General features: G+C 38.5%; 1 protein-coding gene across 1 annotated transcript in view; it reads left to right on the forward strand.

Moving 5' to 3' along the window:
• The window catches only part of FBXL17 (F-box and leucine rich repeat protein 17), a 1,080,613-nt gene that overhangs the window by 303,559 nt on the left and 760,773 nt on the right, over positions 1–16,281 (forward strand). Inside the window, exon 5 of the mRNA XM_029572164.1 lies at positions 13,040–13,147. Within this exon, the coding sequence (XP_029428024.1) occupies positions 13,040–13,147 (108 nt within the window). The remainder of the gene's footprint in view (positions 1–13,039; positions 13,148–16,281) is intronic.

Consider the following 16,281-nt stretch of genomic DNA (forward strand, 5'->3'; position numbering starts at 1 on the left):
CATGGGTTATTTTTCCCCCATGTGCATCACTTTGCATTTTTTCACACTAAATTTAATTTCTCATTCGGATGCTAAGTTGCCCAGTCTCCCAGTCTCGTAAGGTCTTCCTGCAATTTCTCACATTCCGTTTGTGATTTAACAACTTGGAATAATTTTGTCATCTGCAAATTTGTTAGCCTCACTTGTCATAACCTTTTTCAGATCATTTATAAATATATTAAAAAACACCAGTCCTAGTACAGATCCATGAGGCACTCCACTATTTACCTTTCTGCGCTGAGAAAACGATTTATTCCTATTCCCCATTACCTATCTTTTAACGAATTTGCAATCTATAATAAGATTGCCTCCTGTCCCTTGACATTTTTTTTCTCAGGAATGTGACATGGGAGACTTTTTCAAATGTCTTCTGAAAATCCAAAGACACTCTATCCACTGGCTTACCTTTATCCACATGTTTATTAAACCCTGCAATAAAATGTAGCAGATTGGTGAGGCAAGAGTTCCCTTGTATAAATCTATGCTGGCTGTATCCCGTTAAACATGTCTTTCTATATTTTCAAAATATTCAAAACTAGAAAAGACCCACCAAAAAACTTATTCCAAAAAAGTATTACATTTACGCCCGGATTTTAAAAGCCTTGCGCGCGTAAAATCTGGACTTTACATGCGTGGCTGGGCCTTGTATGCGCTGAGCGAATTTTCGAAGGGGCCCGGCCACGCGCATAAAGCACAAGTGCCTGGCTTCTCTGAAGGGGCGGGCTAGGGGGCGTGTTCTTTTGGAACGACGGTATATAAAATGCCTAAGTAAATAAAAATATATATTGCCCATAGGTTAAAGATGACATAGCAGTCTGAGGAATTATTGCTGATGTTAATTGGTCACATAATGAATGGTTTTTCTTAAAAATGAATATTGGGGGTTCGTTAAAATTAATCTCTCTCAATAATGTCCAGTGTTTCCGGACTGTATCTTTAATTGCCCCTGACTAACCCGAATACGGGATGGTACACACAAATTGAGATATAGATTCACTCTTTCCCGTAACTAACAAATTTTCATGGTTGACATATAGGGCACGTTTATAAGCCCTTCTAATGAGATTCCTTTTAATGAGATTGTTTATAACCCCATGCATTAAATCTCTGTATCAACGTGACGAATTGAACTTTAAATTCTTGCACTGATGAGCATAATTGCCACAAATGTAAAATTTGTCCAACTGGGATATTATCCTTCAGCCTCTGCAGTGGAGACTCAAATAATGTAATAGCGTATTTCTATCTGTATTTTGTTCTGAAAATACATGTAATAAATTGTCTTGTCTAGAAATCACCAAATCCAAAATGGCTATCTGTGACTGATGGTATTGAAAATGAAAACATAAATGATTTAACGTAAAATATCAATATGCTGATGACTTCACTGTCAGTACCAGAGATAATGTTAGTAGAGTGAGCAATAAGTACTGAATGATGTAAAGTGTAATATTATTAGAATTAGAATTTGTATTTGCTGTTGTGTTGACCTAGAAAATGTATGAATATGACCTAGAATATGTATTTGATATTGTGTTGACCTAGAATATGTATGAATATGAACTAGAATATGTATTTGCTGTTGTGTTGACCCAGTATGTGAATGTTGACCAAGAATATGAATGCTGATTTTGTAAACTGTTGTGATCTTCTTTTGGAATGATGGTATATAAAACACCAAAATAAATAAATGAGGGTCTGCCATATTAATCCATAATGTAAAGTGTTGTAACTCCTAAATAAAGAACATGTCATGATGAAAAAATTGAACATTAAATTTAAAATAACTTTTCTTAAGGACTATAGATGCTAATTGTTCAACCGTCACTTCTGAGAAGATATATGTTTCTCTTACAAGGCATGATTAATGATGGTTAATGCTGCATACTATGGGATGTTTGTATACAGAGGGGTATTATCCCCTAACACCAACCACCACTCAGAATCTACACCCAAAACATTCTGTATATGTGTAATTAAGTCAACTGAGTCCCTAATATATGACAACAGCTCACTGACACATACTTGTAAAATGTCATCGATATGTTTTGCTCGCTGTTCAAATAGTGACCTCAAACCTGATATAATTGGGTGTCCAGTGTAGGAGACTTTATTTAAAAGTAGATTTTGTAGTGCTAGATATTAGATAAAAAGTTGTTAGTATGGTGAATTTTAATAATGTGTATTATTTGATTTGGTTTAAGTGTACATGATATATCGACATTCTGACCAGGAGGGTCGTATGCAATTGTGATATGGTAATTGTGTTATCAGTCAAGAATTAGAAATTATAGACTATAATATGGTAAGAAAATGTATTTGACTGATGAGAGGATATAATTATATGTATAAGTTATACGTGGTAGTTGTAAGTAGGATTACTAGTATATTTGTTTTAACTTATAGATTTGGAACATCTAGAATTTATCCTGGTAACACAAGGCCAGTGACTGATTTTAAACACCATAATTCTCACGTCTGGGATGAGTATAGAATTCAGTTAATTACATTGAGTTGAAGATAGTAAAAATTTTGTGATAACAAGCCCAGAGGAAGCTGCTGAGTATATTGAAACATGGGCCCGGTGTAGGGGAATGTGTGGTTGGTAATATATAAATGTAGGGATGTATGGAATGTATGGTTGGTAATACATGATTGTGGGAATGTATGATTATGCATTTTATATACTTCATATGAAAAAAAATATTTAATTTAGTATTGTAAAAGCAAAACAAAATAGTCCTTACCCCTTTCATTTTATTCATAAATGAATTTTTAAAATCCACTTAACCTCAGTATTATTGTTTCGGAATAGAGTAGTGATTTTTTTTGTTGCAATTTAGTGTTGTTTGGAACAGTGATTTCTCTGAGATATATTATTTCACCACTGTTCTGATTTAATGTTGTAATAGTGATATTGTTGAGAGAAAGTTTAACAGTGTTTCTGCTGAGTGACATCCTTTCACAACTGCCCTGATTTAGTGTTGCAACAGCAGTATGTATATATACCATCATTCCAAAAGAAGATCACAACGGTTTACAAAAGCAAAATTCATATTTGAGGTCAACACAACATAAAAAAAAAAAAAGTATTGCTGAGAGAAATTGTTTGCTATAATATGTTTTAGCTATATCCACTTTGAATGTCCATTTTTCATATGTAATGTTTATTTCTCAGAGTTTTGGGTAATGTATAGTGTAGGGAATATGTATATAAATACACTATATTTTAGAGATTAAATATAATAATTTTTGGAATTAGTTTATTGGTGGGTCTTTTCTAATTTTGAAAAATTTGGGATACATTGGACCCACGTTTTGAAGCCGCCACATTTGGTTTTCTATATGTTCAATCATTTTGCTCTTCAGAATAGTTTATACGATTTTTCTTGGCACTGAAGTCATACCCACTAGTGTTTCATTTCCTGTATCACCCCTGGAATCCTTTTTGAAAGCTTGTTGTCACATTAGCCACCTTCCAATCTTCAAGTTCAACACACAATTTTAATTATTTCTTAGAAAGTTATTTTCTGTATTTCCTTTTTATGTACATCTATAAATTTCTTCACAAAATTGTTTTTAATTTGTATTGCATTTTTCCCCTCTTCTTTTTGTGGGTTTCCAACTTAATTTGAACTAGACTCTATTTGAGGATATAGCACCATGAGTCTTTATTTGCTACTATCCTGGTTTGTGCCCTCCATTTTAACACTTTTATGTCTTCGGTTTCATCTCAGCAACAGTCCTTGGCTTGGATAATATGTAACAGCTTTCCTCAGAATTTGATGCAGGTACTTCTGAGAGTGGTCTGCATATGTCTGCATTGAGTAATATTTGGTTCCTCCCCAGTTCTAGCTGAGGGCTATGAAACACAGCTTCTGCAGCACCTCTAGCCTGGAAATTAGACCTTGAGTTCCCATATGACAGCATATAAAACTGCCACTTAACCATCGGTCTGGCCCAGAAATCATTCTTTTTTCTTGGCTTTGGACCTGAATAGAATATAAAATGAACTAATATTTATTAAATTTAATTTATTATATCCAAGCTATTGAGTTTCAAAAACTAATGCTGAACTACAGTCATAGAAACTAGAACTGGTTTAGCTGTATCTAAGTTGTCATAGATCTTTTTAATAGGCACAAAATATCCATGCCATTAGTTCCAGGCCAGTGTCTTTCCCATTCACGATGCCTTAGTGCATAACTTATAAATCTTTTCTCATCAGTCTATGACTTTTTCAAAGCAAGAGCAACATCAAGTAAGGTAGAATGAACAAAAGTCCAGTGAAGGTCAAATAGGCAATCAAATTATTACAGATTTTTCAGAGATCATAAATGGACTTTTATTATGTGACTAGTTGTGAATATCTGCGTCCTTATTAGTAAGGGTCATGTATAGTAAAACTGAATGTTCTATATGATTCCTTTTCATGTTGCACTTTAATTATAAAAATATTTTTTTATCACAGAAATCAAACTATTTTTAATTGTAACATCCACAAATTTCATGTTTGGTTATTTATGTTTTATGCCAGTATCTGGGTTGAAAGTTCTTTCTCAATTAAGCTCTAAAATTCATTACCAGAGGATATGGTTAAGATAGTGTAGCTGGATTTTAAAAAAGTTTGGACAAGTTCCTGGAGGAGACGTCCATAAACTGTTATTAGCCCAGTAGATTTACGGAATAACCAATTATGCATGATAGCAGCATGGGATCTATTTACTGTTTGGGATCTTGCCAGATACTTGTGATCAGGATTGGCCACTGTTGGAAACAGGGTACTGGGCTTGATGGACCCTCGATGTGACCCAGTATGGCAATTATTATATTCTTATATTTAAACTGCCAAGTCAAGACAAATAATATACATGGTTTGTCTAAACTTGATTTCACAACCGTGACCTGTGAATTGTCACAAATAAAGGGAAAATGTAATGGATTCCTTGATTTTAATATTAATAATGATCTTTCAATTCATTTACATGCCTTTACTTGTTTCTCCTTGCATACCACTATTGGTTTCCAAGCGCATAAAAATATATGATTTGCAATACTGGGTCAGACCAAGGGTCCATCAAGCCAGGTATCCTGTTTCCAATAGTGGCCAATCCAGGTCACAAGTACCTTGCTGGTTCTTTCAGAGACTGAGAGCTAGTAAGAGCAGTGGCTATTCTCTGTCAACTTAATTAATAGCAGGTAATGGACTTCTCCTCCAAGAACTTATCCAGTCCTTTTTTAAACACAGCTATACTAACTGCACTAACCACATCCTCTGGCAACAAATTCCAGAGTTTAATTGTGCATTGAGTGAAAAAGAACTTTCTCTGATTAGTTTTAAATGTGCCACATGCTAACTTCATGGAGTGCCCTCTTGTCTTTCCATTATCTGAAACAGTAAACAATCGATTCACATCTACCCGTTCTAGACCTCTCATGATTTTAAACATTTCTATCATATCCCCCCTCGGCCGTCTCTTCTCCAAGCTGAAAAGTCCTAACCTCTTTAGTCTTTCCTGATAGGGGAGCTGTTCCATTCCATTTTTAAAGATGGTGCCGGCCATCCAGTGCTCCCTCCATGTGACAGGGGCCGGCCAACGGCACGGATACCCTGTCACATGGTAAGGGCAAAGGGACATCGGCGCCATTTTGATTAGTGGCAGCCGACGGCCCGAGAGCAGGAGATCGCTCCCGGCACCCCATTGGACCACCAGGGACCTGTAAAATGTTTTTTGGGGGGGTCGGGAGGGTGGGGGAAGCTAAGGGATTAGTTTTAAAGGGTTGGGGTGGGTTTTTTGTTTATCGGCTCGGGCGCAGCTGATAAACAAAACCGCGATAGGGCCGGACGAAAAAAAAACACGATGTGAACCAGAATCGGAACCGATTCCGGTTCCGATTCACATCTCTATTATCCACTATGACGCCTAGATCTCTTTCTTGGGTGGTAGCACCTAATATGGAACCTAACATTGTGTAACTATAGCATGGGTTATTTTTCCTATATGCATCACCTTATTTTTTTTATTTATTTATTTATTTATTTATTTACCGTATTTTTCGCTCCATAAGACGCACTTTTTTTCCCCCAAAGGTGGGGGGAAAATGTATGTGCGTCTTATGGAGCGAATATAAAAAAAAAACCAAACAAAAATCTAACAAACCCCCCCCCCCCCGACTCCCCCAAGACCTGCCGAATTAATTTCCTGCAACCCCCCACCCTCCTGACCCCCCCAAGACCTGCCAAACGTCCCTGGTGGTCCAGCGGGGGTCCAGGAGCGGTCCGGGAACGATCTCCTGGGCGTGAGCCGTCGGCTGCCAGTAAACAAAATGGCGCCGACGGCCCTATGCCCTCACTATGTCACTGAGACCGACCGCTGCTATTGGTCGGTCTCAGTGACATAGTGAGGGCATAGGGCCGTCGGCGCCATTTTGTTTACTGGCAGCCGACGGCCCTATGCCCTCACTATGTCACTGAGACCGACCAATAGCAGCGATCGGTCTCAGTGACATAGTGAGGGCATAGGGCCGTTGGCTGCCAGTAAACAAAATGGCGCCGACGGCCCTATGCCCTCACTATGTCACTGAGACCGACCAATAGCAGCGGTCGGTCTCAGTGACATAGTGAGGGCATAGGGCCGTCGGCGCCATTTTGTTTACTGGCAGCCGACGGCTCACGCCCAGGAGATCGTTCCCGGACCGCTCCTGGACCCCCGCTGGACCACCAGGGACGTTTGGCAGGTCTTGGGGGGGTCAGGAGGATGGGGGGTTGCAGGAAATTAATTCGGCAGGTCTTGGGGGGGTCAGGAGGGTGGGGGGTTGCAGGAAATTAATTCGGCAGGTCTTGGGGGGGTCAGGGGGGTGGAGGTTGTTAATTTAAAGGGTTGGGATGGGGGGGGGGGGTTCCCACAGAAAGAAAAATTTTCTGATCTGGGGAGTGGACCGAAATGGCCCTCCCCAGACCCGAAAACAAAATGGGGAGAAAAAAAAAAACTATGCACTCCCCTAATTTGCTCCATAAGACGCCCAGACGCAGAGCCGGTTTAGCACAATTTTTTTTTTTTTTTAATTTTCCCCCTCTGAATCCTAGGTGCGTCTTATGGTCAGGTGCGTCTTATGGAGCGAAAAATACGGTATTTAACGGTTTTATATACCGACAACCGTTTGCACATCGTATCGGTGTACATTTAACTCAAAACATAGTAGGCATAGCCTTTACATGGAACAGTAACTATAACAATTAAAGTTGCGAGGTATTACAAGAGCAAAGGTATTGCGAGAGACAAAGTAAACAACAATTATAATAGTTGTGAACAAATGTACAGTATATTTACAAGAGAGTCAAACAGTCATCTGGACAAATGGTTTTCATACATTATATGGAGGGAGTAGAGGGTGGGTAGGCTTGTTGAAAGAGCAATGTTTTTAGTTTCTTTTTGAATTTTGGTGTGGATGTTTCTGTGCGGAGATCTGGAGGGAGAGAGTTCCAAAGAGTGGGGGCGGCGAGGGAGAAAGCTCTGTTCATTGTATAGATTACCTTGTAGGGTTTGATAGAGGGGGAACGGAGTGTTCCTTGGAGGGCAGGATGTGTGGATCTAGTGGAGGTGCGAGGAAGGAGTGGGGGGCAGAGCCAATTGAAGTTTTCATTGGTGATACTTTTGTGAATGAGGGATAGAGTTTTGAAGAGGATACGTGATTGGATAGGGAGCCAGTGGAGTTCAATGAGCATAGGAGTGATGTGATCTTTTTTTCTAGTGTTGGTGAGGATACGTGCGGCAGCGTTCTGTAGGAGTTGTAAAGGTTTGGTGTGGCTGGAGGGGAGGCCAAGGAGGAGAGCATTACAGTAATCGATTTTGGAAAGGATGATAGATTGGAGTACCGTGCGAAAGTCCATATTAAATTTCATCTGCCATTTCAATGCCCAATTTTCCAGTCTCACAAGGTCTTCCTGCAATTTATCACAATCTGCTTGTGATTTAACTACTCTGCAAATTTTTCTTTTGGCATGATGAGTCTCAAAGTGCCTGTACCTTATAAGAGTCCTAGCTGGGAACACTTTTTGGTGGTTTTGACTAATGAGATAAAGCAAATTTTATGAATACCATTATTTCTCTATTAAATCCCTGTCCAACTATTGTCCTGGAGGCCATGAGAGAGGAAATCTGTTCATCAGTAGCCAAGATTAACATATCCTTATCGTCTGGTAGTCTCCAGTATGTCTTTAGAATGCTTTTATATGACCTATTAAAGAAGACATTCTCTGACCCTCAGATCCTGATTAACTACAGATATATGTTCTTATGTTCTTATCTCCTTGTTGCCTTTCCTGACCAAGAGTATCGAAACAATTATTCATGAATAATGAAGCAATTCATTTAGTATCTTGATAATCTCACTCAACCAATATGAATTTGGTTTCTATAAATTTCAAAGCACTGAAATACTACACCTTTCTAGTTTTAATACTATTATGAGGGGCTTTAACCAAGGCTCTGAGTTCTTGCTAATTTTATTCAATATCTCAGCAGTCTTCGATACCCTGAACCATCAGATCTTACTAGCTTGCCTAGCTAGCATCAGGGTACCTGGAATAGTGCTGTTGTTTTAACTCTTATTTAGAGAGTAGAGAGTACCAAGTTAAGCAAGGAATCATGGTATTCTTATGTTTTTAAATTACAACAGATGTGCCTCAAGGATCTGCCTTATTGACAACACTATTTAATATTTATTTGTTTCCAATCTGCAATCTATTGGCCAATTTTGGTGTCAGCTATTGAGTTTATGTAGACGATACATAGCTCTTTTTCTCTGATGAAAACTCTTAGTCGATATACAAAGTTTGTTTTCACTATGCCTGGTTGAAATTAAAAATGGATATATCCGAATCGATTAATTATAAATATCAATAAAACTAAAGCCATGTTGCTAAGCAGGTTCCCCACTACTGGGCCTCTTCTAGAAATTCATTGCATTGACCATGGGATTCCAATTGCTGACCAACTTAGAAATCATGGCATCATTTTTGAGTCAGATTTATTTTTCTGAACTTATGTTAATAGTGTTGTCAAGTAATCTTTCTATAAACTGCACCTTTTATACAGATTGAAACCATTCCTATTTGCACTGACCTTTGCACCATTCTACAGTCAATTGTGTTATCTGGGTTAGATTATTGCAACTCCATTTAAACTGGGCTCCTGGCAAGTGCAATCAGAGCCTTATAAATGAACAAAACATAGCCTCCCGATTCCTTACTGGTACATGTCTTCGGGACCATATTATCTTAGTCCTACAGTCATTACATTAGCTCCCTGTTGTCTGGTGGATAAAATTTAAGAACTACCCACCCATCATTATCCATGTGGCAATAAATTATAAGACCCCATTATGTAACTGTACCACACTAAAAATTTATTGGCTTTTCCATATCTTCCGGTTTAGTAGTTAAGGTCTTTTAGAATTTCCATCTCACAAATTGATCCACTTGACTGTGTTAAAAAAAAAAAATGTTTGGACAAGTTCCTGAAGGGAAAGTCTATAAACCATTATTAAGGTAGAGTAGCAGGAATACATTGCTTATCCCTGGGACAAGCAGCATTGAATGGGGTCCTGCCAGGTGCAATTGACCTGGATTGGCCACTTTTGGAAGCAGGATTCTGGGCTTGATGGACCTTTGGGCTGACCCAGTATGGCAAATCTTATGTTCTGATGTCTGAAGCCCATAAGAGAGCCTTCTCAGTTGCAGGTCCAACACTTCGGAATTCAATTCTGTCCCATTTGCATTCTATTGAACGTCATGAGTCATTTAAAAAAAAAATAAATCTGAAAGCCTATTTTGTAAGGCAGGCATTTCAATTATCAAGATGTCTAGCCTAGTTTAGCTCTGCCAAATGTTGTCTTATGATGGCATGATGATGGATTGAACACTGTTATTTGCATTTTTTACAGTTATGGATGTGTTTTATATAACTTGCTGTGAATGGTGGAGCAGGCAAGAAATACATTTTTGATCTATATCAGGGGTGGCCAACCTTTCACACATCAAGAGCTGCAAAACCAGAAATCACAGTAGCAGAGAGCTGCCATATCTTTCATGATTGAGGTGTGGGAGTAGAGAAGGCTGCCCCCAAAAGGAAAGGCTAAATCTCTCTCACCCAGACCCAGAGACAGACAGACAAAGACATATACACACACTCTCTCTCTCACACATGCAAAACACAAACAGACCCTCACCAAATATAGAAAAAAGAAACCATAAAGTTAAAGTAGAAACATGCAGACAAAAACTGAACTGGAAACTACAAGTCAGACCGTGTTGCAGTGCAACAATGGGAAAACAGAATCACTACCATTCCTCAGAACACATTAAACAATAAAATAAAAATCATCATGTAATAGTAAAATCATACTAATAAAAAGACTATTTCAAACAGCTGACAAAGAGAACATCCAATAATTAAAAACACATATAATATTCATTAAAAATTTCCTAAATAGCAATATAAACTTTCAAAACAGAAGATACATCAAATAACATCCAATAATCCTCCACTCTACATACCTGGGAACATTTGATTTCAAGATGTCCTAAGATTGTCATGGATTAGCAAGGGAAGAGGAGGGTGGATTGTCGTGCACAAACTTTCACTTCTCTCACACACACACACACACACACACATGTTCTTATTCACACACACACACTGTCACATGCATACATGTTCTTTCATTGACACACGTACACATAAAACATACTGTTTCATACACAGACATATACATACTCAAATTCATGCACATTCACACATGCTTATTCAAACACACATGCTCTTTTCACATGTTTTCCCCTCTAAAGGCAAAAGAAGCAGTAGCTTCCTCCTGCCACTATGACCCACCAGACTCTGCCTCTTCTGGAGTCTAGGCCCCACTTCCCCTCCTGCTCCTCACTGCCGGGGACTGATGCAGCTCCTTCTGGCCCTGCAGGCCGCACTGTTTCTCCTGCTCCTGAGTGCTGTGGGAGATTGATGCTTCTTCTTCAGTCCATGCCAGCCATACTGCTTCTGACTGGAGGGGGAAGAGAAAGACAATAGTGCTTCTTCCGGGCCCCAACCCAGCCACACTTTCTTTCCTGTTCCTGATTGCCAGGAAGTGGAGAAGGCAAAAAATCAATGTGGATTCTGTCCCGCAAGCCGTATCGCTTCTGACTGCGGGGGAGGGTGCATCCTCTTTCTTCTAGTCTGTCAAGCCATGCCATTCCTTTTTCTGATCACGTCAAGATCCGATGTCTTCTTCAGGTCGATGTTTCTTCTCCTGCTAGTAGGAGGAGAGTGGGGAGGAGTTGCTGCCAGTGGTCAAAGATGGCAAATTTAATTTGCTGGCTCAAATTTTGGTGGGGCCAGGTCCATTCCATTCTGATGCTTATAAGCGCTGCAGTCCTACCTCTTCGTAGCTGCTAGCTCGAGGAGAAGTTATAAGTTTACAACTTCTGCTCGAGCTGGCTGCTTAGAAGGGAAAGGATCACTGCTTGCAGGGGGCAAACAGCATAGCTGCATTCGCAAAGGTTTGGAGTTGCAATTTAGCCTCGAAAGGGTAACACACTCACACATACACACTCACACACACACCTCTTCTGGCACCGCCATATCCCTTTTTCATCCGCTGTGGGATGGGGGTCTGTGGCAGCCCTCGTCGTCTTTTAGCTGCCATGGGACAGGGTCCTGCAGACCTCATCTTCTGGTGCCAAGCAACCTTGATTGCATGAGTGTGCCCTAAGTGGGTAGTCCATGGGCCACCCGTGGCTATTCCACTGTTGTGGATTGTGAAATGGTTGAAAGGCAGAAAACGGATAGTTCTCTCAATAGAGGATGATAAATAGTGCAGTGTCCCAAGGATTTGCACTGGATCCTGTGCTTTTTAATCTTTTTCTTCTGAAACAATCACTGTTTAGCACTCTCTAGAGTTGGGCAAAGAGAAAGCCTAATATATTGTCAGTGTAATTTGTAGAGAGGTTCCAAGTTTCTATATACTTTCTGTTAACTACTTAACAAAATTATTATTCTGTTGTTGAATTTTAAAATGTATTGCTGTTATAGACCAGACAACCCGAGCAATGCTACAATTCATTATTTTTATCAGCTTATGAATGTTACGATTGACTATCCCTTGGATATTGTGACTTAAATATAAGCTTTAAGATTGTTTGGTATCTTAAAAAAATAAAAAGTATGAATCTTATTTTTATATGTTAAAATTAAACTATTCTCTCTAGTGCCACTTTTCATGTCCTCAGTACTGTCCCCATACCAAATGCATTTGACTCTCTACTTCATTCTTCATCTTCCCATTTCATGTTCCTAATTTTGTTAGTATTTAGGGCCTCTCATTAATTGGCATCAAATAATAATTTGATTTCCTACAAATTCTCCCAGTGCACACTTCCCTTTTGGGACTAAAATAGTGAGTCAGAGAAAACTATGATACCAGAAGGCAGTTTGAATTTAACAGCTGCATCTTATACTCCATAACCATAGTTAAGGGCATATTGATCATAAATTTCAGTACTAGTTAATTACAATATGCATCCTGAGATGTATCATATTTAAATAGGTGCTGTCTGCCATAAAGTAAACAAAAATTTGTTTCATTGCAGTTTGAAAAAAACCTTGATGTATTCTAATTTGCTACTTGCTGTTTAAGAATAGCATTGACAAACTGTGCTGTGACGTTGTGCCATGTGTTGTACCACAAAATAAAATTGACTCAAAATCTGTATTAGTTACTTGGTCCATTAGTATACGTAGAAATTGGCTATTTGTTAGCAGTTTAGTTTGGGAGTGTAAGGAAGACAAATGCATGTTCAAAATGTAGATATCCTGAACAGCTTTCATACATAATAAAAACAACTCTACTGAATCAATGTACCTAGTGCTGCAGGGAAACTGTTTATATTTTATTGCACAGTGCTTTAGAATGTCACCTTCAACTTCTTTCTCCATATCTCTTCATACAGGTGACAGATCAATCAGTAAAAGCATTTGCTGAACACTGTCCTGAGCTGCAGTATGTTGGTTTTATGGGCTGTTCGGTTACATCTGAAGGAGTCATTCACCTCACCAGTGTAAGTACAGTAGCTGGTTTTTTTTTTTTGGTTGACTCATTATAACCTAAACCTTTTGAAAGGAGTACAGCCCTTATTGAATTGAAATAACTGGATCCATTTGTCATTTTGTTTCATTTCTGTAAGGAACCTTTTACAAAAGGTACAGGTAAAAGTCTTCAGATTAGATACTGTAGCAAACACAAGCTATCAGAAACCTGTTGCCTCATGTAATTTTGTTAGACTTTGGAGCAGATTGTTACAAATTTGTGTTCAGGAGGAAATAATTGTCCTATAATTAATAACCAGTTTGTTTCAGTTGCATGACAGTATGGAAAGATTATATATTCATGCACAATGTAATGGCTTCAGAAATGATCCATGGTATCAGAATCTAGAATATGATCAGGCAAAGAGAAAATTTGAAAAGAAGCTTGCTGTGGAAGCAAAAGCTCATAATAAAAACTTTTTCAGTTATATTCGAGATAAAAAGCCTGCAAGGGTAACAGTTGTACTATTAGATAATCAAAGGGTAAAAGGGGCACTTAGGGATGAAAAAGCCATAGCAGAGAGACTAAATTAATTCTTTCCTGCAGTATTCACTGAGGAAGATGTAAGAGTTATTCTCATACCAGAAATGATATTCAAAGGTGATGATTCAGAGGAACTGAAACAAATCTTAGTGAGCCTGGCAGATGATATCTTAAAAACGACAGGGGTGTGGAGGAAAAATTGGACTCAAACAGTAACCAGCAAGAGCCTTGACCTTGGCAGTCTGGGAGACTGATAAGTATGGGAAACTGATAAGTATGAGAGCTTGCTGGGCAGACTGGATGGGCCTTTTGGTCCTTTTCTGCCATCATTTCTATGTTTCTATGTACCGGGACAAATTGACAAACTAAAGAGTAGCAAATCACCTGGACCAGATGGCATACATCCCAGAGTGCTGAAAGAACTGAGAAATGAAATATTGGACCTGTGATTGGAAATTTGTAAACCATCAGTAATGTTATCTGTGGTACTTGAAGACTGGAGGGTTGCCAATGTAATGCCAATTTTTAAAAAGGGATCAAGGGGTGATTCAGGAATTTACAGACTAGAGAGTCTGACGTCTATGCCAGGCAAAATAGTAGAGACTATCATAGAGAGCAAAGTTGCTAAATATTTAGATTGGCATAGTTTAGTGAGACAAAGCCAACATGGATTTAGCCAAGGGGAATCTTGCCTTACAAATTTCCTCCATTTTTTTGAAGACATAAATAAATGTGGGTAAAGGTGAGCCAGTTGAAATAGTATATCTAGATTTCCAGAAAGCATTTGACAAAGTCCCTCATGAGAAACTTCTTAGGAAATTAAAAAGGCATGGAATAGGAGGCAGAGTGCTGTTAAGGATTGCCAACTGGTTAAAATATAGAAAACAGAGAGTAGGGCTAATTGGTAAATTTTCCCAGTGGAGAAAGGTGAGTCGTGTAGTGCCCCATGGATCTATTCTGGGACCACTGCTTTTTAATATATTTATAAATGACTTGGAAACGGGAACAACAAGTGATGTAATCAGATTGATAACACAAAAATATTCAAAGTTGTTAAATCACAAGAGGACTGTGAGAAATTGCAAGAGACATTGCAAAACTAGGAGATTGGGCATGCAAATGGAAAATTAAATTTAACGTGCACAAGTGCAAAGTGATGCACTTAGGGAAGAGTAACCTAAATTATAGCCCCATAATGCAAGGTTCCAAATTAAGAGTCCCCACTCATCTTTGAAAATACGTTGAAATCTTGTGTTCAGCGTGCAACAGCAGACAAGAAAACGAATCGAATCCTAGGGATTATTAGGGAAGGAATGGAGAATAAAACAGAGAATATCATTATGCCTCTGTATCACTCTATGGTACGACCTCATCTTGAGTATTGTGTGCAGTTCTGGTCAACACATCTCTAAAAAGATATAGTAGAATTAGAAATGATACAGGAGATGGAACAATTCCCCTATGAAGAAAGGCTAAAGAGGTTAATACTCTTCAATTTGGAGAAGAGACGGCTGAGGGAGATATGATAGAGGTCTATAAAATAATGAATGGAATGGGACAAGTAAATGTTAATCAGTTGTTTACTCTTTCAAAAAGGACAAAGACCAGGGGACACACAATGAAGTTAATAGGTGATGCATTTAAAAATATTAGAAAATATTTTTTTCTCAATGCATAATTAAGCTCTGGAGTTCATTGACAGAGGAAATAGTGAAAGCTATTATTGTAGCTGCATTTTAAAAAGGCTTGGAGAAGTTCCTGGAGGAAAAGTCCATTAACCATTATTAAGGTAGAGTTGCAGAAATCCATTGCTTATTCTTGGGATAGGGCAGTTGGAATCTGTCTACCATTTGGGATCCTGCAGGGTACTTGTGACCTGGATTGGCCACTTTTGGATACAGGATCCTGGGCTTGATGGTCCTGTGGTCTGATCCAGTAAGGCAAGTCTTACGTTCTAATGTTCTAGTTATGTAGGCAAATATGAAAAGTTAATTATATATTTGTTAAATTTTGCTACAAATTAACCAGCTAATCTAACAAGACCTTTATTTATTTATGTACTTGCTTACGAGTATTTGATATTCGGCTTTTTTGCCAGGTTTGGTCTCAAGGTTTTTAATTTAATAAGGCAAAGCAGGAGTATTTATTACAGATATAACTGAATAAAAAGATGCTGATCAAATCTGTGGATTTTGTATTTTTGAAAATATGGAAAATGTATGTATTTTTTTATGGCTAAGCTTAGTGTTGAAGTGAAATTTTGTGAAAAAATATTCGGTTGGTATATTTGTTAAATAAGTAGGCTATGCATTTTTATATTATGGACCCTGATCTACCAACACATACATAACTACCGTATTTGCCGGCAAATAGGATGCACTTTTTCCCCCTCAAAATAGGGGAAAAATATGGAGTGCATCCTATGTACCAGGAATCAAAATTAAAAGCATCCGGTGGGGGGGAAGTGACGCGGTGAGGAACAATCCGGTTGCTTATTTTTCTAAGTGGCTTTCTAAGCGGCTTATTAAAATTGATCATGCTCATAGAGCCCTAGCACCAGCGCAGAGTAATCACCCATGTGACGTGATTATTCAGCTGCACAGTTTTACTGATTATACTAAG

The sequence above is a fragment of the Rhinatrema bivittatum genome, chromosome 1 (genome assembly GCF_901001135.1).
Source record: "Rhinatrema bivittatum chromosome 1, aRhiBiv1.1, whole genome shotgun sequence".
NCBI lineage: Eukaryota > Metazoa > Chordata > Amphibia > Gymnophiona > Rhinatrematidae > Rhinatrema > Rhinatrema bivittatum.